This window comes from Kogia breviceps, chromosome 19 (genome assembly GCF_026419965.1).
Source record: "Kogia breviceps isolate mKogBre1 chromosome 19, mKogBre1 haplotype 1, whole genome shotgun sequence".
Classification (NCBI taxonomy): domain Eukaryota; kingdom Metazoa; phylum Chordata; class Mammalia; order Artiodactyla; family Physeteridae; genus Kogia; species Kogia breviceps.
The window spans coordinates 7,955,101-7,978,508 of NC_081328.1; the positions used below are offsets into that span (position 1 = coordinate 7,955,101).

Genomic DNA, 23,408 nt, shown 5'->3' on the forward strand with positions numbered 1-23,408 from the left:
GTCTACTCTTCCCTGGGAGCGCACTGTTGGAGGCGGGCGAGAGAATGGGGAAGATCCCGGGACGAAGGTCCCAGAAAGGTGGGGCGAGGCCGCAAGCGGAAGGTCGATTACAATTCTGTCCCCTGGTGTTCTCGCCGAACGGTCTCGTAACCCTGGAAACGCGAAATTGTCAGACTAAGAAAGGCTTAGAGCAAGCCACCCTGTGACAAGTACGTAGTCGTGGCCGAGTGGTTAAGGCGATGGACTAGAAATCCATTGGGGTCTCCCCGCGCAGGTTCGAATCCTGCCGACTACGCGTTCCTTTTTCCTTCCCCGACGCGCACTTTCTAGGTCTCACGGAGGACTTATCCGATCGGCGCGACAGGCATACTCCAACCACGCACATCTAGCTAGTGTTGCGGTCTTTCGTTTACATCTTTCAATATCCGGGGCAGCTCTTGAATGGACGTTTGACATCAAACATAATGATTTGTCAAAATTAATTTTAGAACTATCTAAGTTGTGACCAGCCTCCCGGCGGTACACATGTGTATATCCCTGCAGAAAACCCTCTGACGCCTTCGGCGCCGTGGCTTAGTTGGTTAAAGCGCCTGTCTAGTAAACAGGAGATCCTGGGTTCGAATCCCAGCGGTGCCTTTAATTAGCCGACTCCAAAAGAAAAGTCATGGATCTCTTTTGTCTTTGAATCCTTACACGCTAATGAATTTATCAATTGCTTTTAGACTAGAGGACGCAAGGGTTCCAGTTCCGCACTCACTTCCTGCTGAGAGGAGCTGCCTTTTCCCGTAGACTGCTCCAAAAGCTTGCGCCGTGACCAGGGCGGGAACCCAGCGCAGGCCTACTCCTTCCTTTGCAAAGCGGATGACACCCCGCTGGTGCTGGTGGGCCAGCCCTAGCAGCCGTCGCACTGCCTTGGTCCTACCCGCAAGAACCTAAGTCGGTTCGTTTTGTTTGGTTCTTCATTATAGTTCTCTTAATTTAAAAAATCGAGGGAGGGGTGCGTCTTCTATAAGCAGTTCCTGTACCAGGCCCTTCACGGACAGCTGTATTCACAAGCTGGTAGTCAGGGTTAGGAATTAGCAGGAGATACTGGCTGGCATTGCGCCATCTGGTTTCCTGCAAGAGGGCGCGTAAGGGCTGGGACCCTGCGGACTGAGTGGGACTGGAAGAGAGCATAGTCCCGGTGGGGCCTCCAGAGAGCCTGGTGTGGAAGGGCAGAACACATTTCTGGAGCACTGAAGCCGGGCGTGTGAGAGTAGAAGCAAATGCTACGGAGAAGGAGGCAAGAATTAGGATCCGTGGGCCGCTGACAGGGCCTAAACCTCCTTGGAAGTTAGGCAGAAAGGTCTGGACACCATCCTTTGCCCAGCAACCACTGCAAGATGTCTGAGCACAAGTTTGGCTTGAAGGAATTGGCATATCGAGGTGACAAGTCAAGTAAGTGACACAGCGCCACCGGGACCAGATTTGTGCCAAGCACTGAGCTGCACGCTGTGCATAACCAAATGAATAAGGCAAACCCCTTTTCTCATAGGAAGGCACAGTCAGACACAGTGCACCAAGGGCAGGGACAGGGCACCGTGAGAACATGGGCAAGAGAAGTGGCATCTCATCGGACCCGAGAGTGGAGAGTGATCAGGGGAGGCTTTCTGGAGGAGGCGAGCTACGTCTTAAAGACATGGAAATTTGCCTGTGTTCCATTCAACAACTCCATACTCTGTAACAACCATTATTCTAGGCCCTGGGAATACAGCAGGGAACAATAAGCACAACAAAAAATGTTTTTGAAAGTAAATTATGTAATATGCTAGATAAATGCTACACAGAAGAATAACGTAAGGGATCAGTATAGGAGGGGAGAGGACTTTGGGGGGTTGGTTATAGAAACGTCAAAGACTTGCACCTGCGCAGCTACAGAGAGATGGAGAGGAGGGGATGAATTCGAGACATGTTTAGTATAAAAAACACTACAGGATTCAGTAACTGATAGGATGTGGAGTCGGAAGAAAAGGGAGAAGCAATTCAGGATGTTGCCAGGGTTCCACTTTAGGGAAGTGCTGAGGGGAAGGGTTACTACCTTCTCAAATTCACTCTTTCTCACCCTATCTCTTTCAAACAACTGTGACTGCCCACAGTTATACCTTAGAACTCAATGTTTCCGTGTAAAGCTTTGACTCCTGTTAAAATGTGAAATACTCGCACCAAGGTAGAAACAACATCAGTTGTTTACGTCTTAGTTCTTGGATTCTAAAAGTGGGGTCCATAGATATTGTACGGATTTTTCTAGAAAAGGTGGCCACAGCTTTCATCATGTTCTATAAGGAATTTAGGCTTCCACCTCTGTGCAGATTAAGTGCGGGAGACCAGGTAAGACAGAGGTGACTAGAGACTCGGGGAAGGCTGGCGCCCAAGAGGAGGGAGACAGGAAATGGAAAAGGGTGGCAGGAGGGAGATGCCAGATCAGCCCTGAGCACTCCTCACACACCTGAAAGGCCTGGGATGCCGACGGGAAAGGATGGGCTGTTCCCTGCTGCCCTCCCCCGCCGTCTGGCCAGGGACACCTGGGAAAGAAAAGGCAAAGAGCTGAACCCTTCGTTGAACTCCCCTCCACCAAAGTATCTATGGGTAGGGCCTTAAGAAGAGATGGGCCCACAAATCACACGACTGGGCTATGGAACAAGACGGTTCAGCCCAGAGATGCTACCGGGGGGTCGAGTTCAGGGGCCGATCAGAACCCTCCTGCGAAGACACTCCAGAACAGGAACCGACCTGCGGGAACACGGTAGCTGGCAACTGACCCCACCAGATCCTGCCAGGACTCTTGGCGACTCCCATGTGAGAGCACGGCGAGTGTATTAAAAGCTTAGAAGCTCGCACAGTTTGGAAAGCCCATCCCCCACCTGACCTCGCCAGCCACTCATCTCAATGACGCCTCCTGCGTGGGTCTTCTCGGCCCCAGGAATTATTCCCTCGCCTGGGCACTACCCTGCGGTCTGGGGAGACTGTGGGCTATCGAAGTGTCGGTCACTCCAGAAGGATGGACAGACGCAGGGACAGAAAGAGGGGCTGGTGTTCCCAGAGAGACCTCAGGACTCATTAACTGTCCCCAACCAGGCAACTCTACCGCTAGTCTTCAAAGCTCTGCGCCGGGGGCTGGGTCCGAGAGCGGCGGGCGGAGGCAGGAAGAGTCGAGACTCCGGACTACGGAGTGGCGCCAAGTAAGTGACCGTAGGGAGCGGGCACACGGGTGCTCGAGGCAGTCCTGGTGGGCTGCTCGGGGCCGAGGCCGAGACCACTCCCTCCCACTTCCCCGACGTTATTTCCTGGGAGGAGCCGGAGCTCGCGGCTCTGGAGCCGAGAGATTCCCAGACCCCAGCTCCAGAGTATTGTGCGTCGGGGCGGGCGGTCCCTGACCGCGTGCCAGGATCAGGCCGCGGTGAATCACAGTCCTAGGACTGCAGAAAGCCTGGGACGACCTCTAAAGTCGTCCGCGGTCGTTACTGTACGTCGGCTCGTTGGTCTAGGGGTATGATTCTCGCTTCGGGTGCGAGAGGTCCCGGGTTCAAATCCCGGACGAGCCCGGCCTTTCAATTTTGCGGAAACCAGAGCCCCAAGGCGGTTGTTACTTGGAACGGCGCTGAAGAGGCTGGGCTGCAAAGCGATCAGAGTGAACTGAGGGCTTGAAGGAGGTGTACCGGGAGCTCTTCTTTTGTTCTGAGTGGACCCCCGGGTGGCAGGAAGAGGCTCGCAGCGCGCAGTCCTTCCCAGAGTGCCAGGAAGAGGGAAGGCACCTCTTGACATGTGCAAGACGCTCGCTTTCTGCTCACCTCCTTCCTACTTGATGCTACTCCTCGGCCGCCAGAGCCTGGTTTCGGTTTGATTGATGTCCGTCAGCTTATAGTAGTGGATGACAGTTAGTGAAACGGGTTGGGACCTATTTAGGGTTAATGTCTGGGAGAGCCCCAGGACTGTCAGAATTCAGGTCTCTGCAGGCTTGGAGGCCTTCTGTCTCTCGGTCACTCCTGCTCGTTTAAGCCCTTCTGGGGACTCGCGCTCAGTTATGGTCTAGAACATGTATAGGTTTGGGTCAGCATTTCTTAGTGGACGGAGGGACAGCATCCACAGGAACTTCGTCATTGGCACGCCGCGCTCGGTGAAGATAGCAGATCAAGCATTTGGAGCAAGGGGGTGTTTATCTCTTTCCTCGTTAGTATAGTGGTGAGTATCCCCGCCTGTCACGCGGGAGACCGGGGTTCGATTCCCCGACGGGGAGGAAGGCTGAGCTTTTTTTTGCTTACAGCCACTAAATCTTAACTTACTTCGGAAGTATCCATCCCGGGCACTAAGATGAAGATAAAAAGAAGACGGGAAGAAAAAGGAAAGCAGAAGGAGAGGGTTTGTCCTGACTCTCAAGCTCACATTCTAAATTTCATGTTTGTTTTATTTCAAGTAACTCGTATTTTAAATGTGTGGCTAAATTAATTATTCTATTTAATAGGTTTACTGGCCATTATTCTCGCCGTTCAATAAGCTTATTAGACGCGTTCATTGACGATAATTTTAAAAACACAAGAAGGCAAACAAAACAGCAAAACACCGTCACGCGTAATTCGGGGGTGGGGTGGGGAAAAGGCTTACAGCACTGTGCGTTGGCCGGGAATCGAACCCGGGTCAACTGCTTGGAAGGCAGCTATGCTCACCACTATACCACCAACGCTCCGCTCTTACGCGTGCTTTTTGAAGTTCCAAAATACTGAGTTAGATCTACAGGGTCGTGGCTTGAGTGATAGGCGAGGAACGGACGAAAGCGACACCGACACAGAAGTAACGGGTGCAGTGTGCAAGGCACTCACGTGTGAGCGGCGCTTGGCTCTCTGCACCGCCAGTGAGTTCCAGTCACCACGCGAGGGACTGTTTGATTATACCCAGTCTACAGACGAGGAAACTAAAGTCAAGAGAAGCCAAATAGGGGAAGAGCTGGGATTAAATCTAAGATTTATCCAGGGCGCCAGATCTGCACCGACACTTTATTAACCCCCAAAATAAATCTCAAACACATTAAGTAATTTCTCTGTTGAGTGAGCTCAATGTGTACCAAGGTTAAAGAATTGGGCCTTAAACCAAGTGCGTCTAAACCCAATTTGTCCAGAGGAGGATGGTTAATCCCTTGGTGCGCGCGCATCTAGCCCACTGGCGGCTCGGAGAACCGCTCTGACAAAGGGCCGGGCGGGGCCTGAGAATAAAACTCCGCCCCTTGATGCTGACGATGCATCTGTTCACGAGATCCGTCGAACGGCGGCTTCGGAAAGGCCTCGTGGCGCAACGGTAGCGCGTCTGACTCCAGATCAGAAGGTTGCGTGTTCAAATCACGTCGGGGTCAAGCGGTTATTTTCGGTAGCTGAACAGTTTTGCAAGTCAAGTGAGATTCTTTTTCGCGAAAGAAACAAAAGAACCTTGTGTTGTTATATGAAAAAAAAAAAGGAACCTGAGTGTTTCTGGGATTTTTTTTCCCTAAAGTATCTGAGTTTTCTACTAAAATACAAATTTTGGAACTTTTATTTTCATCTTACAGTTTCCATCAAATCAACCAATTAAAATAATAATACCTTTAATCTCATAGATATTTTAGATATCCTAACACAGAAATTGTTCATAAACAGTCACCAATTCTTGTTATGAAAATGTATTTTGGAGCAATAAATGTTCTTTATTGAAAAGAATGTAGCAATAATGAATAATTTTAAAGTAATAATGATAATTCATAATCCTCCTAAACCAGTGGTTTAATTTTTGGCAATTTAAGTTCCACTTGCCAGGGGTGTCCATAATCTTGTACTCCAGTATTTTCACTTATCATTGTAATAGGAATAGGATTCTATTATCTTTATAATTATAATTTTATTGAACATCTGACTTCAAGGACAATGCTGTAAGTTATTAAGCAATTCTTCTAAAGTTAGACATTCTGGTTGTCTGCTGGTTATCTACATTTTTTTCTCATTATTTAAAGTGTTACCATGTACATCCTTTTTTTTTTTTTTTTTTTTTTTTTTTTTGGCCTCTGATGAATTTGGTCTATGACATGAATTCCTGAAACTCCAGTTCCAGGGTTAAAAGTTCCCCTTAGCTAAACAGCTAACTGTACTGCTTTTGTTACGTTTTCAACTAAAAGCGATCTTTCTTTTTTCTTTCGTTTCCTCTCTTTTTAAAAAACAATTATGTTTCCATTACCGTGTTCTTGTATTCAGTTCAATTTCTTTTTTTTTTTTTTATGGCTTTAATCATCTCTGATGTTCCCTCCATGCGGTAGAACATAGGGTATTAAATACAAATATTTTGTATTTAATTTGCGTTACATACAAATATTCTCCAGACTTCACTGCCGTCACTAGAAGTCCAGAGCTATATGTATTTTTGCTGCTTCTGGTATATTGAAAAAAAAACAACAACGAAGAAATTTAAGCCATCCACTCCACAGGCCTTGTCTTTCCCAGTGGGGAATTTCTTCCTTGACATCTCTTTCCTTAACTAATAGCGCCTTTTGTTAGTGTCACAAGCTTGGGCTGCAGGAGAGGAATTTGAGCCGTCTCACCACAGCGCACAAAGCAGCCGCCCACCCAGGCTGGAATCTGTGCCTCGCCTTCCCCTCCTCTCCCTAGTCCCAGGACCGCCTTCTGCCAGAGTGGTCACTGTGTTACGTGTCTCAAGACTGAGGCTGACAGTCCGCCAGCCTTTGTTGCAGAAGCCAAGTGTCCTCGATTTGAGAACCGCTGATGACTTAGCAAGGGGACAGCTTAGGAGCGTCGGTAACCTATCGCGGAAGGAGTGTGAAGTTGGCAGTCGGTAATCCTGCATCCCCTCCTCGGTGTCCACCCAGAACAGGGCCCCTTTAAGGAGATACAAAATAGTAATTTTCTCATTCTATCTTTCCTTCTACATTAAAAAAAAATTTTATTCGAGTAGAGTTGATTTATAATGTCGTGTTGGTTTCTGCTGTACAACAAAGGGAATCAGTTATACATATACATATATTCACTCTTTTTTAGATTCTTTTTCCATATAGGCCATTACAGAGTACTGAGTAGAGTTCCCTGCCCTATACAGTAGGGCCGTATTAGTTACCTATTTTATATATAGTATTGTGTATGTGTCAATCCCCCTCCCCCAGCAACCATGTTTGTTTTCTACGTCTGTGACTCTATTTCTGTTTTGTAAGTAAGTTCATTTGTATCATTTTTTTTAGATTCCACATATAAGCAACATCATATGATATTTATCTGTTGCTGCACTTGTTTTGTTTTTTTTGGCCACGCTGCAGCTTTCAGGATCTCATTTCCCTGACCAGGGATTGAACCCCGTCCAGGCAATGAAATTGCTGAATCCTAACCACTGGACCACCGGGGAACTGAGAGACTTACTTTTAACTAGTCTGTGTAGATTTTATCATGTTCATGTATATTTAAAAACCAATACATCAACAGAATGGTTAAATCTCACAAACATAATGTTGAATGAGAAAAGTCAGGTGCCAGAGAATATATACTGTGTGATCCCATTTGCACAAAGGGCAAAACCAGTATGTGGGTTAGAAGTCAGGACAGTGGTTACTCTTGGGACAGGTGGGGAGTGACTTGGAAAGAAGGCTGGGGGTCCTTCTGGGGTGCTGAAAATATTCTGTTTCTTGATCTGGGTGCTGGTTACCCAGAGGTGTTCAGCTGGTGAAAATTTGTCCAGCTGTACATTTTCCAGTATGTACACTTCAATAAAACATTTTACGATGCATCAGAGTGTAGTGTAGAAGCTTCTTGTCCTGCCACATGGGCAGCGGCACTGTCCCTGCTGATCCAGTCCCTCAGGACGTGCACATGGACCCGGAGGGGGCCTCAGGCCTCAGTCTCCGTGGCAGGGATGTTTGGTCCAGGCCTGCAGTTAGTACCAAAGACGAACACTTGGGCTCTAATGGCCAAGAGCAAACCCCAGCGATGATGTTTGACCTGGGAATGCTCGGGAGGAGTCTGGATGGAGGAGAGCAGCCAGGTCTTGATGCACCTACTCAACTCATCAGCGTTGCCTCAGGTTTACCTTGAGGAGGACAACTTAGTGGGGAGACATGGGGAGTATTGGCTAGGCTCCTCCAACAATGCCCTTCCAGAACCTTCTGAGTCTACTACTCCTTGTCCCTGGAAGGGGCTTATTGGCTGACGATGACAATTCATGTCTTGAAATTGCTTTGTGAGGGAGGGGAGAGAGGGGGAGAGGGGGGAGGGGGGACTTCCCTGGTGGTCCAGTGGTTAAGGCTCCACGCTCCCAATTCAGGAGTCCCGGGTTCAATCCCAGGTCAGGGAAATAGATCCCCTCATGCATGCTACAACTAAGACCCGGCATAGACAAGTAAATACATTTCTTTGGGGGATATTCCATTATCAGAAATAAAAGGACTGACATGTATGCCTCACAAACATTACAGTATCCCAGCCATCCAGCCTGATCTTTGGAAAATGCTACATTCTGACCCTTCCCAGTCACTGGAAAATTCAGCTCTGCGAGTAGAATAGTGACAATTGCCCCTCAAGGACACCTCTCAATGTTCCTTGGCCAGTAGCCAGAATCCCCAATCTAAAAGGAACTGGGAGGCAAAAAGCAAAGCAAGAGGAAAGAAGAAAAGAGTTAGACTTGGAGGAATTTGCTCATTCACATCTTTATAAACCTAGAGAATCCCTGCGGGAGAGTGGATGCTGAGCTTGCCTCACCAAAGAGAACAGACCACAGTTTGGGATGGGGCTGCACTGGAGGTAGATTGCTGGTACCAGTGTGGCCCACAGACTGGTGCCACTTCATGAACTGTTACTTTTATGTCCGAGATGAGTATAGAATTTGAGAGCTACGTATTTTAAAACTCTTACAGCATTTGTCAGAGTACTTTTATAAATGCTGGTTATAACCAAAAAAAAAAAAAAAAGTGAGCTTGTTATTTTTATATTTTTTAGATTTCATTTTTCAAGGAACTCATTTTTATTGTATTTTATAAAAGTATCAATCTGTGATAGATTGACAATAATTAAGGCTGGTTCTTCCCTATAGATCGTTTGAGGAGCACTGGGGTAAATAACAGAGATTTGATTCACTAACTTGAACAGGCAGCTGATAGTTGCCTAGCTGCTAGAACAGATAGGTTTTGTCTTGCTTTGTTTTTTGTGAATAATGCAAATCTCGATTTTATGCTGGCCCATCAACTATTCCTGAAAGGGCAAATGTCTTCCGACATAATGTGCAGGTGGGAATTTAAAGACTCCAGGGGACAGAGATACTGTATGGGATCTAACAGGCATATCCCACCCATGCACTGTTTCCCTGACAGATTCTAGAAGTCTCCCTTCACTCGATTATGAGGCACAAAGTATACTGCAAGTGACAGGATTTTTATAAAGCTCTTCATTAGCTAGTCACTCTATGCCAAATATGTTGATAAAGGCGCTGAAATTGAAATGGGCTCCTTGATCTTGGGAAGCGGGGTTGGGCTGACCCTGAGTGAAAACAGCACTGTACCTCCAGTGGCACATGCCTATTTCTACCACCACAGCCCCTGTCTGCTTTAACTGTGGGGGCTGGAAGAGATACGCACGGTTATCAGCCTCCTTTGCAGTAGTCATGTGACACAGCTCTAGGCAAGGAGATATCTACTGGGAACTTTTTTGGGGGGGCTGCTCCTTGGGGCTTGTGGGGATCTTACTTCCCTAACCAGGGATCAGACAGGGCTCCATGACAGTGAAAGCACCGAGCCCTAACCACTGGGAAGCCAGGGAATTCCCATATTGGGAACTTTCAGAAAGGCTTCTGCTTTTCCTGATAAAAGAGACAGAGACTGTTGGAATCCATCTTGCAATCATAAGGGAAAATGTTAAGAGAATCACAGAGAGGCCAATCCAGATCTCTAACATTGTTCAGTTCCTGAGCCAACTATCTACTTTCTGATTTCTTGTTATGTAAGAGAAAATAGATGTCTACTGTTTATGCCATTGTTAACTGAGTTTCCTGTTACTTGCAGTCAAAAGCTGTGAACTGATCTAGAAACCCATTAGGACTTATTTCATTTACATTGGGTTGAATCATATGAAACTGGTATTTTCTGTAGGTCAGAATGACTGACTGTCAGTAGTTTTGCATCATTCAACCCAAATGACTACAAACGCTCTAGGTCTGTAGATGTGTGTCAGTTAGTATGCTTTTAACAGCAAATAACAGAACTCTTAACTCAATGCATTAGAGAAGGAAAGCTATTGGGTCATGGAAGGAAATGGCTGAAATAGGCATCCAGAGGTTCAACATTGTCATCAAGTTCTCGGGTTCTTCCCAGGCCTCTCTTCTGCCGTCTACAATGTCAGCTTCGTACTCAGCCTGCTCCCTGCAGGAGCACCACCACCAGAAATGCAGGCTATGTGCTTTCTTGTCCAGTTCCAGCAGGAGACAAGGAGTTTCTGTCCAGCATTCTGGACAAGAATCCTAAAATTCCACTAACTGACTCACTAAGGTCACACGCTTATCCCCGAACCAGTGACCATGATCCCAGAATAAAGGGTGTTGACTGGTGTAAATCAGACAGGGCCCACTCCTGGACCTAGGATGGGGGCAGCTTCCCTCTCAGACCCACAAAACTCTAGTTGCTTTCAGGAAGTGGGAATCGCTGGGAGAACGGATGCTGGCTAGATAACCACAAAGTCCCCTACAATGTGTCTCCATCAAGTTAGCGATTTGGGGTTGGCAGCAACAGAAACCAACAACACAGAATGGGGAGACAGGTGGTTCCCTAAAGCGAAGTTAGAGTGTTATTATTAGAAGAAAGATGAAAGGTGCTGGACAGGCAGTATTTACAAATATCCACTAGTTATTTCATAGAAGGTCCCCAAATCTATTTATTTAACCCAATAATGAAATTTGGCGTCAGAAAGAGCAGAGAAGGGAGTGCGGCAAGAAGGAGAAAAGTGCGAGTGGGTCCAAGCAATGTGGCCTTGGTCAGGGGACCCGCAGAGAAAGGTCCTCTGGTAGAAAAATCTTATTAGGAATGTGAGTGAAAGACTCAAAAGAACAAAATAATAATGACATAAGAATAAACGCACACGGACTCCCCTGGTGGTGCAGTGATTAAGCATCCGCCTGCCAATGAAGAGGACACAGGCTCGAGCCCTGGCCGGGGGTTAGATCCCACGTGCCCCGGAGCAACTGAGTCCGTGCGCCACAACTACTGAGCCTGCGCTCTAGAGCCCACGAGCCACAACTACTGAAGCCGGTGCCTAGAACCGTGCTTCTCAACAAGAGGCCACCACAATGAGAAGGCTGCGCACCAGAAAGACCCGATGCAGCCAAAAAAGCAAAAACCCCCACAACATTGTAAATCAACTGTAGTTCAATAAGTTATTTAAAACTTAAAAAAAAAAAGAATAAACACACATGCAAACGAACAAGCAATAAAACTTGAATAGAGAATCTGACTTAGTACATCAAGGGTAGCATTTAAATTCCCTTGGGAATGGTGCAGTTTGTTTAACAAATGTGCTGGCATAACTGGCTCTCTGGCAGAAAACAAAGTTAAACCCTAGTTCATACATATACCCAAGGATAAATTCCTATCGATGACTTAAATTTTAAAAACAAAACAAAACAAAACAAAACAAAACAACAAAACAAAACAAAACAAAAACCCATGAGACTATTTCGGGGGTCGAGGGAAACTTTCCGAAGCCGGAACCCGAGCTGCTCCGGCGCTCGCATTCCACCTTTTCCATTGGGCCCCTCGGGCTACGTAGTGGGACATCCAGCCAATGAGGATTGGGCATGGGCGGCGTGCTCAGCCAATGGGGCCAGGGCGGGAGATTTGAAAGGACCCCTGCGTGGGCGCGGCCGGGCAGGTTCAGTTGTTTCCCAGCGGCCAGGGAGGTGGCTGTGCCGCCGGCTCCGGGTGAGCTGTCTTCCTTTCGGGGGCCTTGCGCCGGGAGAGGCCAGGTGATCCGGTAGGTCGGGGGGTCCGTTGAGCGGGCCCGCGCGCACTCTGCCGGGCTGCTGGTTGCTCTAAAGTGGAGAGAGGGTCCTGGAAAGGGGTGAGGCCGGTAGCAGGGCTTGGGCAGCGAGGCGAGCTCCGGGATGCGCCCTGATGAGGCCAGCTTGTAAACCTGCTCCCTTTCACCAGCCCCAGACAAGCGCTTCCGGCTAGATCCGTCCGACCCCTCACTCTCTCTCTCTCCCTTTTTTCTGCTTCTCACAGCTCTGCATCTCTTTTCTGCCCAGTTCCCTCCCCCTTCCATTCTAAGGATGGCCCAGAAGGAGAACGCCTACCCCTGGCCCTACGGCAGGCAGACGGTAAGGGCTTTCCCACTTCCCCTCCCCCCACCCGCGTGTCGAGGTCCCGCTTGCAGATTTGAGGTCTGCAGAGGGCGATCCTCTTACCACTTTCTTCCCGGCTTTGCACCAGTTTATGGGCCCCAGTCTGGTCATTTGTAGCCACATCCTATCAGGTGCTGCCAACTTGAGTTTGACCAGCCTGTGAGGACCTCTGCAGAGCTGAGCCTATTTGTCACATCCAGATGACATCTGGGACTGAGCAGGCAGGGTCTGGCCTTTTGGCCATGATTCCCAACCCTTGTCCTGAAAAAATAGGCTAGGCAGGAAATAGAAATAGACTCTGGAAGGATTTAGATAAGTATATAAGTTTGAAAGGTCCAGGACAAGTCTAAATTTAAGAATTTAGAATTTATTTTAACGACTGGTGTGAAGAGCATTCAATGGCTTTATTTTCCAGTTGTCCCAACACCTTTCACTGAAGAGTCTACCTTCTGATTTGAAATGCTACCTTTATTATATATATTAAATTCCCACATATATGTGGATCTATTTCTGCACTCCATTTTGTTCAACTTGCTTATTTGTAAATGCCATGCTAATATCACTGTTTGCAAACAGGTCTGTAGGGGCACTGAGGCTTTCTTCCTCTGTTGGCTAAAGGAGAAAGAAGGGGCCCTGCATGGGCTTTGCTCTCTGTTTGTGGGGCTTGAGTATCCGGGGAGGGGGGGGCGTTCCGTATGTCCCCTTGTCCGCCAGCTGCCTCCCTGGTTGGTGAAGCTCTGAATGAGGCTGTCAATAGTGGAAGCTGAATGAGAAAACATTGTCATGGCTACACTGGTCACTCCTAAAAAAAAAGGGGTGTGTATTACTCAGAAGTTGAAAGTGAAAAGTGGTCCAGGGCCATTAGCGTAGCCCTCGGTGTCCCTAAAGCCTGTTGTTGCAAAGGGGTAAATGCTGAGATTTGCTGAACACTCAAGGCCCCAAGGACCTTATCTGAGACTTCACAGACTGAGCTTAGGGGACCGTGAGAATACCGCTGTGCTAAAACTCCTTGAAGTGTGTGTGTTAATGACCTCAGCCTGTACTGCCCCCTGGAGTGGGGGGCTGGGTAAATGAATGGTGTTATGGACAAGACTTTGAAGGTTGGACAGCCTTGGGCCTGAGAATGTGGAGTGGGCCAGGGCCAGAGAGGTGAGAGGTTAGGTGTGAGGGTAAGTCCCTATCTTAGGCTGACTTAGGTTGTTTATTAATAACTCATTTGATATGGAACTCTGAGCAGAGTCTTGGGGCTGAGTAGCAAAATCGTGGTCTCAGTGTTCCTCTCTGAACTGGGGATGGGGTAGGCGGGTGGGTGGCTTTAGAGCAAGTCCTGAAATGCTGCTTGTAGCACATTCCAACCCGGTCACTGGGATAAAGGCACTCTCAGAGCTCCCCGCCCTGGTCCTTCTCAGGCTCAGTCTGGCCTGAACACCCTGCCCCAGAGAGTCCTCCGGAAGGAGCCTGTTACCCCATCTGCGCTTGTCCTCATGAGCCGCTCCAATGCCCAGTCCACAGGTAACTAGGACAAGGGGAGGGCATCGACCTGAGGGGACTAGGGTCCGGGAAAGGTGGACGGGGATGAAAATGTCAAAGGATGGCCTCAATTTCCCTGTTCTTTCCTTAGCTGCCCCTCTCCAGAAGGTGGTGGAGAACAACAGTGGGACCCCCAGCTTCTCAATGTAAGCGCCCCAAGCCTTGGGGTGGCAAGAGAGGGGGAGGGACAGTGAACAGGTAGGAAATGGGGGCGGTAGAAGGTAAGGGCAGGAGGAACAGGGAGGCAAGAAAGCCTGATCCAGCCTCAGCTCCCCTGGAAGAGAAACAGGGCTGCGGGCAGGATGGGCCGAGGTGCAGGGAGAAGGCAAACACCTCAGAGGACCGACTAACCAGTACTCAGCTGCCTACTACCCCCCCCACCCCCCACCCCAAACAGGCGTTCCTTCACAATCGACGACTTCGAGATTGGGCGTCCTCTGGGCAAAGGCAAGTTTGGAAATGTGTACTTGGCTCGGGAGAAGAAAAGCCGTTTCATCGTGGCGCTCAAAGTCCTCTTCAAGTCTCAGATAGAGAAGGAGGGTGTGGAGCATCAGCTACGCAGGGAGATCGAAATCCAGGCCCATCTGCAGTACGGGTCGAAGCCCCTTCGAGCCAGAGTGCCCCTGGCACCTCAACCCCCGGCTCCTCTTCCAATCCCACCATATCCGGACTGTCCTCTCTGCAGCTGTGGTCAGGCAGCCCCAAGGAGCTCTCGATCCTGGCCAGAGCCTTGAACCCAGAGAGCCGCGTCCAGTTCCCCCTTAGCACCGCCAGCCTGGTGTCCCCTGCCTGGCCCAAGGCTGACCCAGTTTGCCACAGTGGGCCCTGTCATCTTTCCCATTTCCTTATGCCAGGATACAGCCTGATGCTCCCTCTGTCTCCTCTCCCAGGCATCCCAACATCTTGCGTCTCTACAACTATTTCTACGACCGGCGAAGGATCTACTTGATTCTGGAGTATGCCCCCCGGGGGGAGCTCTACAAGGAGCTGCAGAAGAGCCGCACTTTTGACGAGCAGCGAACAGCCACGGTCGGGGCGGGTGGGCACCTGGGGCACCGGCCGGAGGCTGGGGGGACGCTGCTTGCAGCCCGAAGTCCATCCTTGTCTGACTGCCTGTCATTGGCCCCCCCAGATTATGGAGGAGCTGGCAGATGCTCTGATATACTGCCATGGGAAGAAGGTGATTCACAGAGACATAAAGCCAGAGAATCTGCTCTTGGGGCTCCAGGGAGAGCTGAAGATTGCCGACTTCGGCTGGTCTGTACACGCCCCCTCCCTGAGGTATGGTAGGCCAGGAGGCTGGCCCTGGGTGTGAGGCTGGGACATTCAAACTAAAACCACTCCAGATCTTGTTACCCAGAGACATTTTGGGTTGTTCTCATGTAAATATACAGACACAGCAATATCTTTACAAAAATAGGAGGCTCTCTGGGAATTCCCTGGCCGTCCAGTGGTTAGGACTCTGCACTTTCACTGTTTTGGCCCGGGATTCGATCCCTGGTTGGGGAACTAAGATCCTGCCAGCCACGCAGTGCAACCAAAAAGAAAAAAAAAAAAAAAACCCAAAATAGGAAACTCAGCTTTGCCACCCAGGTTTCTCACTTGAAATACGTTGGGACCTTCTTGCTGTATCACTGAGAATACTCCCACGTCATTTTTAATGCCTTCATAATATTGCATAGTAGACATGGAGCCTGATCAATGTAAGCAGGATGTGTGCTTGATGGACATTTGAGATTTTTCCTTTAATTCTAAGGTGAACATTGCCCTCACATCTGATTATTTTAACATAACAGCCCTCAGTGTGGAAACGCAGAGGCAGTGTGTGAGCCCACCTCTGGGGCTTTCGCGTATGTCTCCGCCCCACTCCTACCCCAAAGGTTCTGTCAGAGCCTGGTTGGAACACTCCCCTGGCCCATCCCGGGGTCTCTGGGCTCCCCGTCAAGCTTCAGGGAAAGGAGAGAAGGTCTGGATCTGGGACCCCTGCCCACTCACCCCCCCCCCCCAGGAGGAAGACAATGTGTGGCACCCTGGACTACCTGCCCCCAGAGATGATTGAGGGGCGCACGCACAACGAGAAGGTGGACCTGTGGTGCATCGGGGTGCTCTGCTACGAGCTGCTGGTGGGAAACCCCCCCTTCGAGAGTGTTTCCCACAACGAGACGTATCGGCGCATCGTCAAGGTGGGAGGCTAGCCCCGGGTGCCTGGCTGGGGTCTGTGCTGGCCCAGGGGCCAGGGGCAGGGAGTGGGCATATCGTAGTTGTGGGGCTTACGTCACTCGCCAGATAGAATGGGCAGTGAAGGGAAAGCATCCAGGATGAAAGCTGGGGGCCTCCTTGTCCTTTACCTCTGCAGGTGGACCTGAAGTTCCCCCCTTCCATGCCTGCGGGAGCCCAGGACCTTATCTCCAAGCTGCTCAAGCATAACCCCTCAGAACGCCTGCCACTGGCTCAGGTCTCAGCCCACCCTTGGGTCCGGGCCCACTCCCGGAGGGTGCTGCCCCCGTCTGCCCTTCAGTCTGTCCCCTGAACTGTCCCTGTCATTTTCTCAGTTGTGTCTGTATATGTGTAGTCAGGAGCACAGGGGTCCCTGGCCTGTTCCTGCATCTGTCTTCTACCTCCTCTTTATCTAATAAAGGCTGAACCTTTTTGTACTGATGAGTGTAGATGTTTACAGGTGGAAATTGCTGTGAAGGAAGCCGTCACCTGTGGGGAGGAGGCTGGGGAGTTGCCCATGCCGGGTGCCAGGACTGGCATTGCAGCACCGCCCCTGGGAGCACCCTGCCCTCTCAGCTCTAACCCCAACCTGGTCAGCTCCACCCCACCCCCAAGTCTTTTCTTTCCCCTGCTCTGACTCCCAGACCTGGGGATGCTGGAGACCTCAGCTCCACTCTGGTACGCCTGCACACCAGCCATCCCTGCCCACCTTCTCTTACTACTTGCTCTTAGTTGACCTCTATTCTTTCCCTCTTCTGGTTCACCCTTGCAGACCCAGGAGCAATCGAACATTGTTGTACCCAGAAGTTGTTTGTTTTTCTGCTCTGATGAGGATCTAGCACAGGAGTGGATAGAAGCAGTCATCTTGTTCCTAACCTAAGGTTTAAGGTTTCACTGCTAGATATATGATGCTTGCTGTAGATTTTTAATACCTGTCCTTTATCAGGTTGAGGAAGGCCTGGTCACTTCCTAGTTTGCTAAGGGTTTGGGTGTATGTTTTGGGGTCGCCGCAACAGCATGCGGGATCTTAGTTCCACGACCAGGGATCGAACCCACACCCCCTGCGGTGGAAGCGTGGAGTCTGTTGGGGTTTTTTTGAATCAGAATAGGTGCTGACTTTCACCTAATGCTTTTAATGCATCTGATTTGATTATTTGTTCTTTTAAGCCATGTGGTGAAGAACATCAATAAATGTTTTTATTTTCATCTCAGTTACTCATGCTATATTCAATTCCTAGGGTTTCTGTAACAAATTACCACAAACCCGGTGGTTTAAAACAACAGAAATGTATTCTCTGACAGTTCTGGAGGCCCGGAGTCCACAATCAAGTTGTCTGCAATGCCATGCTCCCCTCAAACGCTCTGGGGGAAAGTCTTCCAGCTTCAGGTGACTCTGGGCACTTCGTGGCTTGTGGCTGCATCACTCCAACCTCTTGCTTCTGTCTTCACACAGCCTTCCTGTCTTCTCTCTTTTCTCCTCTGTGTCTTATGAGAACACTAGTCATTTGATTTATGGCTCACCCAGATAATCCAGGATAATATTGTCTCACGATCCTTAATTACATCTGCAAAGACCCTTTCCAGAAAACATCGCATTCATAGGTTCCAGAGGTTGAGATACAGACTTATCTTTTTGGGGGCTACCATGCAACCCACTACATACGCCCATAGATTAAAACAACTGAATGATGTTATAAGGCTTAAAAAAAAAAAAAAAAAAAAAACCAACAGTCTACCCATTTCTCTCTCCCCACAGACAGACAGCCTATTCCAAATCCTTTTATGGTTTTGTTTTGTTTTTGGTATTTACAGTGTATTTCCAAAACACAGGCTTCTGTTGCTACTTCTTAAGTTTTCAGTTTTAGGCTCTATCTATTGTTTTCCTGCTACAAAATGTACAGATTTCATTCTTTCACTCCACTGCCACCATACACATGTGCATTTTCTGTCCCTTATCCTTCTGATGTAGTTTTATCAAGATTTTGGTTAGATTTATTCGTTTGACAATAGTTATTGAGTGCTTTCCACAGTCCAGGCACTGTTCTAGAGGCAGGGGAGTGAATAAATAAGAAACAAAAAAATCCTCTGAGCTCAGGAAGGTTGCAAATCTGGAGGATCACTGTCAGTATCCAGTGTGTATGTTATGGCCATGAGATGCCGGCCAAGAATGACATACTGCCACCATGAGGAAGCCCACTTGGGATAAATCTACTCCCTCGGAAAGAAACCGGGCCCTTCATGACAGCCTTAGGGCACTGAATGCAGGCTTCTCTGACACCTTAAGGCCATTATTGTATGACAGTAAATTCCCCTTGTTTTTGTTTGTTTGCTTTTGTTGATTCAACTTGTGTTTTCTGTCACCTGCTGAATACAGAGCATCTGCTTGCTGAGGAGTAAAAGGAAGACAAGGGGAGGGGGGTTGTCATTCCCAAAGAGATGGGGAGAAGCTTACAGTAGACCATTGGTCTCATGCTGTATTAGTCAGGGCTCTGGATGCAAGTGACAGAAACACATCTTGAATGAGTTCAAGCCAAAAAGGGGAAATTAATGGCTTAGGGTCATTTAATTAATAAATATTTATTGAGCACCTACTATACACTAGGTAGTGTTCTAAGCAGTGGGGCTACAAATGAGAACAAAACCGACAGAAAGTCTTACCCTCATGGCACTTATATGAGCAAGTAAGCAAAATATATAGTATGTCAGATGGTGATAAGTGCTCCGGAGAAGAGGTAGGGAAGGAAGATGGGGAATTGCTGGAGAAAGTGGTTGAAATTTTAAACAGACTGTAAGGGGAGGCCTCACTGAAAAGATAACATTTGAATAAGGACCTGAAGGAGGGAAGGGAAGGAGGAATATCCAAGGTGAAAATTTTTCTTGGTAGACCCAGCCTCAAAAAAAGGGAAGGGGGGCTTCCCTGGTGGCGCAGTGGTTGAGAATCCGCCTGCCGATGCAGGGGACACGGGTTCGTGCCCCGGTCCGGGAAGATCCCACATGCCACGGAGCGGCTGGGCCCGTGAGCCATGGCCGCTAAGCCTGTGCGTCCAGAGCCTGTGCCCCGCAACGGGAGAGGCCACAACAGTGAGAGGCTCGCCTAGCACACACACACACACAAAAAAAAAAAAAAAAAAAATAGGAGGGCGGGAGGGGAGTTGCAAGAGCAAGTGTAAATCCCTGAGGGGGCAGCATGTCTGTCTTGTCACAGGAACTGAGGAGGCCAGGGAGGCTACAGCAGGACCAGTGAGGGGAAGAGAAGGAAGAGATGAGATCAGAATGGTACCAGGGGATATTTTACGTAGTGGCAAAATCCCACACCATCCTCCAAGAGGAGAGAGAGTCAGTCCTGGAGGGGTCAGGAGACAGAGAACAGTGCCAAATACACAGGAAAGCCCATAAGCCCGCTTCGCTGTCCACTGTGAGTCGCTCAGCCGAGGATGATGGAACGAACCATTCAAGTTCTGCCGAGTATTCTGGTTTCATCCTTCGTGATCAACTAGTTGCGGTTGAATCCCGACGGTCCAAACAGGATATACTATTTCCTTCCCCAAAACCTCCTAGGAACCCCAATTCTGGTCCGCAATACAAGTGTTTGTTAAGTAGCAACTGTGGGCGTGACAATTGTGGGCGGAAAGAGCCCTAGCCCCGCCCCCAGAGGACTGTTATTTCAGGATCTCCACTTCACCTTTAAGATCCGCCCCCTCAACTTTTTGAAAGGGCGGGGCGACGAGCGCAGCTGTCACCTCCTTCTTTCCACCCCGTTGGTTCTCACATGCGTTCAGTCGTTCAACAGCAGCTCCTCTCCTGGGACTTCCTGGTTGCCGGCACCAATCAGAGTGTTCTTCCCGTCCTGACAATTGTGAGCCCGAGGCCAATCGGCGCGCCTCTACAACGCCCCTTAAAGGCGCCGCCAACGCCTCCTGAGCCGGGGCTAACCAATTCCTCGGCTCCTGCCCCCAACTGCAGTATGGAGTCGCCCCGGGGGCGGCCTGAGCCCGAAGCGGGCCTTCTACCTCTGGGGGAACAGCAAGCCGCGATCTTCGGCGGCGGCCCGGGCCGAACGGCCTCTGAGCCGCCCTCAGGCCTCCGGTTGTCCGAGGAGGAAGAAGCCGAGAACGTTGGGGGCGCGAGCCGCCTCCCCAGGGCGTCCCCGAAGACTTCGAGCTGCAGCTTCGTCCACCCGCCGGAATGGGAGGCTCCGGAGGAAGAGCCGGGCCGCGGAGGGACGCCTTCTGGGGCAGGGAGCAACCGGGGGGCGCCAGGTCCCGAAAACGACCCGTATGCGTCCTCCCGGCGCAAGGACCCTGAGGACAGGCCTGCATCCGAGGGCGTCTGCTGTCGAGGGAGCCCTGGAGGCGGTGGGTTGGATGTTGAGCAGGAGAAGGAAGACGACGACGAGGCGGCGGCAGCCAGCAGGACTGGCCGTTCCTTCTCCAGCCGCCTTCAGGACAGCCGCAGCCTGGACGGGTTGAGCGGGGCGTGCGGCGGCGCCGGGTCCGCAGGGGGTGCAGAGTCTGGCGCGGGCGGCGGGCGGCGCGCCACTATATCCAGCCCCCTGGAGCTCGAGGGCACGGTGAGCCGCCATGGCGACCTCACCCACTTTGTCGCCAACAACCTGCAACTCAAGATCCGCCTGAGCGGCGCCCCTCAACCCCCGCCCCCTGCCCCTGCGCGGCCCTGTTCGGCGCCCACACCCACTCCAGCCATTCCTCCCATCGACCCCGACGTCCTGCGGGACCTGGAGAGGCTGAGTCGGGAGCTGGGCGGTAGGGTGGACCGTCTGCTTCGCGGGCTGGGTGGTGCGGTGCAGGAGCTGACAGCGCTGAGCGTGGGCTGCATCCAGACCTACCGTGATGCCGTGGACTCCCTAGGCGAAGCTGTGGACATGAGCATCAAGGGCATGTACACCCTGCTGGCGCGCTGTGAGGAGCTGGAGAGGGCTCTGCAGCCAGTTCAGGGACTGGCGCGCCAAGTCCGGGATATCCGACGCACCCTGGAGGTGCTGGAGGCCCTGTGCAAGTGACCGGAGGGCAGGAGAGGCCTGGCAACGCCAGGGTCCAGCAGGATCCTAAGGACTCTTCAGGGAGGCCTGGTGGGACCTGCCCGCCGAGGGGAGGCCTGTATATTGGAGGCTTTTCCAGATACATTTAGCAGGCCCGCGACCACTAGCTGGGCCTTATGCAGGTGTACGGAGGAAGTTCTAAAGCCTCTCCTGGTGGGTGGGGATGATGCTCTGCTTCTATTCAGTTGGCTGTCTGCAGCTACCTTGTTCTCCCAACTCTCTTCCCTAGTTAGAGCACCATCTCTGGGAAGCCAGAGCTTTAGGTCTGGGCTTGGGAGATATGACTGCCATATGTTCTCAAGAAAGGAGAAGAGGGGAGGCTCCAGCCCCACTGTGGCCACCCTGACCTCCAGTGGTCACATCTCAGGTGCCAGGGGCTGTGGGAGCTTGAGGGGTCCTTGGCCACACATCATGCAGACAAGGATGCATATTTGGCAGATGGATAACCCCCTGCTTCTGCCCTCTGGCCCCCTGCCCTCCCACTTCCCCAGCCATAACCTGGGTGGAGCTAGAAGGAATGTATTGCATGGTAGAGGGAGTGAGTTGGGAGGTGTCTCACTGCTCTCAGGGTTCAGACGGAACTGTTGCTGGGTTTGAAGCCCACCTGTTGTGGAGTGTTCTAATCAGTTTTGGCTTTCTGAGTTTTTGTGGAATTAAAGTGCTGCTGCTGCTAAGGCTGAGACTGTGTCTGTGTGGGGTTAAGGGGTTGATGAGCCAAAGGTATGGGCATGAGGGTCAGTCTTTCCGTGGAGTTTTCTTGGGGCCAGTGCTGCGAGTGGGGTGGGGGTCCCAGGCCACATGGGGAAGGATATGGTTCCTGCTCCTGAACAGCAGAACGGAGGGGAAATGTAAGACACAGATACGGGCTCAGAGACCCAGTAAAAGCAGAATCAGAAGCAAGGTGATCCAGAAGAGAAAGGGAAGGGGTCGTCTTCTCAGTTCCTGAAGAGGACAGGCAGGGCCTGGGCAAACTGGACATCTTGGCTCTGGAGAAAGACTGGAAACACTTGCTAGCTCCTTCCTTGACCCCATTTCTCACACTCTGCTGATCAGTGCCATATGTATGGTCTGAAACAGTCTTTGTTACAATCCTGGGCAGCCTTCCGTTTACAGTCACATAGTAAATTCCAGGAGCCCCCCGTTATGGTCAGGAGATTTGGAAACAGAGATCACAGAAAGAGATCGTTTCCTTAAACTTTTCTCCTCTCTCAAGACACTATGACTTGGAAAGAATTTAAACACGTTTCTCTTTGGGGTGTGAAAAGTTCCGGTATTAGGAATGCTCCACAAGCCTTCCCGAAGCAACAAGAAATTAGCAGTACACGTTTTTTAAAAACGTTAGGCTATTGGCCCGTACGGGGATCGAACCCGCGACCTTGGCGTTATTAGCACCACGCTCTAACCAACTGAGCTAACCGGCCACCTGACAATGGGCTCGAAAAAATGAATCTATGTAAAATACAAATTACTGATCAGTCTTGTCTTTAGGAAAATTCAAAACTGGGTAAGATTGTTTTGGGAGACAGGAAAACAGAATACGAAAACTGAATCACTTATCGTTTCGGGAAGCAACATCCAAGCCAAAACACTGAAAGGCCGCCTGATAGCAACTGGCAGATTCCCGAAGAGATGTGGAAAATTATGTATATAAGCGCCACATGCCCACAGCTCTTTCCTTGCAAAAAGGGAACCTAACACCTTCGGAGGCACCGCTGGGATTCGAACCCAGGATCTCCTGTTTACTAGACAGGCGCTTTAACCAACTAAGCCACGGCGCCCGACTTAAGTGCTTTTTCACCTCGTTTCCCTGGCCAGGTCAGTTCTATGGCAGGTGACTGAATGCCAGGGTGCCTTCCTCACCAACCTTTGGCCGTACTGGAAAACAGCGTAGAAGGGACGAAATCCGCGGCTGTAACCGAGAGAGGGTGAAGGGGCGACACATAAATTGAATCCTGGCCGACCGAAGATAAGAAGAGAAATTCTTGGATCATAAAGAAAAAAAAAAAAAATTCGAAGGCAGGTCGTAGCAACCACAAACCGACGAGGATGGGATTCGAACCCACGCGTGCAGAGCACAATGGATTAGCAGTCCATCGCCTTAACCACTCGGCCACCTCGTCCACGAGAAAGCGCCTTCAGATCTCCTCTCTGGGGTCTGGACTCTTTTCAGAGTAAGCGTGAGCCCAACTATGTCGCGAAGGGAGGTGCGTCCCGAGAGATCCCGCCC

At 50.3% G+C, this 23,408-nt stretch overlaps 2 protein-coding genes and 9 non-coding genes across 13 annotated transcripts; 7 read left to right on the top strand and 4 right to left on the bottom strand.

Annotated features, from left to right (window-relative positions):
* Positions 1–53: 53 nt before the first annotated feature.
* AURKB (aurora kinase B) lies at positions 54–16,559 on the top strand. 3 transcript variants are annotated; one of them, XM_067022129.1, is made up of 9 exons: positions 54–78; positions 12,257–12,351; positions 13,785–13,887; positions 13,997–14,051; positions 14,303–14,494; positions 14,796–14,934; positions 15,038–15,186; positions 15,914–16,088; positions 16,262–16,559. In XM_067022129.1, exons 2-9 carry the CDS (start codon positions 12,304–12,306, stop codon positions 16,433–16,435), a joined length of 1,035 nt encoding a protein of 344 aa, XP_066878230.1. In that variant the 5' UTR covers positions 54–78; positions 12,257–12,303; the 3' UTR covers positions 16,436–16,559. The 3 variants fall into 3 exon arrangements, with proteins under 3 accessions (XP_066878230.1, XP_058903495.1, XP_058903494.1); XM_059047512.2 differs by lacking the exons at positions 54–78; positions 13,785–13,887 and adding exons at positions 11,830–11,953; positions 14,124–14,126 and having other exon boundaries at positions 12,280–12,351; XM_059047511.2 differs by lacking the exons at positions 54–78; positions 12,257–12,351; positions 13,785–13,887; positions 13,997–14,051; positions 14,303–14,494 and having other exon boundaries at positions 14,802–14,944.
* TRNAS-AGA (transfer RNA serine (anticodon AGA)) lies at positions 214–295 on the top strand. The gene has a single exon. It is a non-coding gene; the product is annotated as a tRNA-Ser (tRNA).
* On the top strand, positions 563–636 carry TRNAT-AGU (transfer RNA threonine (anticodon AGU)). The gene has a single exon. It is a non-coding gene; the product is annotated as a tRNA-Thr (tRNA).
* On the top strand, positions 3,510–3,581 carry TRNAP-CGG (transfer RNA proline (anticodon CGG)). The gene has a single exon. It is a non-coding gene; the product is annotated as a tRNA-Pro (tRNA).
* Positions 4,202–4,273, top strand: TRNAD-GUC (transfer RNA aspartic acid (anticodon GUC)). Its single transcript has one exon. It is a non-coding gene; the product is annotated as a tRNA-Asp (tRNA).
* On the bottom strand, positions 4,646–4,717 carry TRNAG-UCC (transfer RNA glycine (anticodon UCC)). The gene has a single exon. It is a non-coding gene; the product is annotated as a tRNA-Gly (tRNA).
* On the top strand, positions 5,309–5,380 carry TRNAW-CCA (transfer RNA tryptophan (anticodon CCA)). Its single transcript has one exon. It is a non-coding gene; the product is annotated as a tRNA-Trp (tRNA).
* A 2,127-nt stretch (positions 16,560–18,686) lies between the features above and the next one.
* Positions 18,687–21,855, top strand: BORCS6 (BLOC-1 related complex subunit 6). Its single transcript, XM_059047513.2, has 2 exons — positions 18,687–19,160; positions 19,259–21,855. The coding sequence occupies exon 2, from the start codon at positions 19,892–19,894 to the stop codon at positions 21,140–21,142; it is 1,251 nt and encodes a 416-aa protein (XP_058903496.2). The 5' UTR covers positions 18,687–19,160; positions 19,259–19,891; the 3' UTR covers positions 21,143–21,855.
* Positions 21,856–22,528: 673 nt separating this feature from the next.
* TRNAI-AAU (transfer RNA isoleucine (anticodon AAU)) lies at positions 22,529–22,602 on the bottom strand. Its single transcript has one exon. It is a non-coding gene; the product is annotated as a tRNA-Ile (tRNA).
* Positions 22,603–22,885: 283 nt separating this feature from the next.
* On the bottom strand, positions 22,886–22,959 carry TRNAT-AGU (transfer RNA threonine (anticodon AGU)). Its single transcript has one exon. It is a non-coding gene; the product is annotated as a tRNA-Thr (tRNA).
* Positions 22,960–23,219: 260 nt separating this feature from the next.
* TRNAS-GCU (transfer RNA serine (anticodon GCU)) lies at positions 23,220–23,301 on the bottom strand. The gene has a single exon. It is a non-coding gene; the product is annotated as a tRNA-Ser (tRNA).
* Between the last annotated feature and the right edge of the window lie 107 nt (positions 23,302–23,408).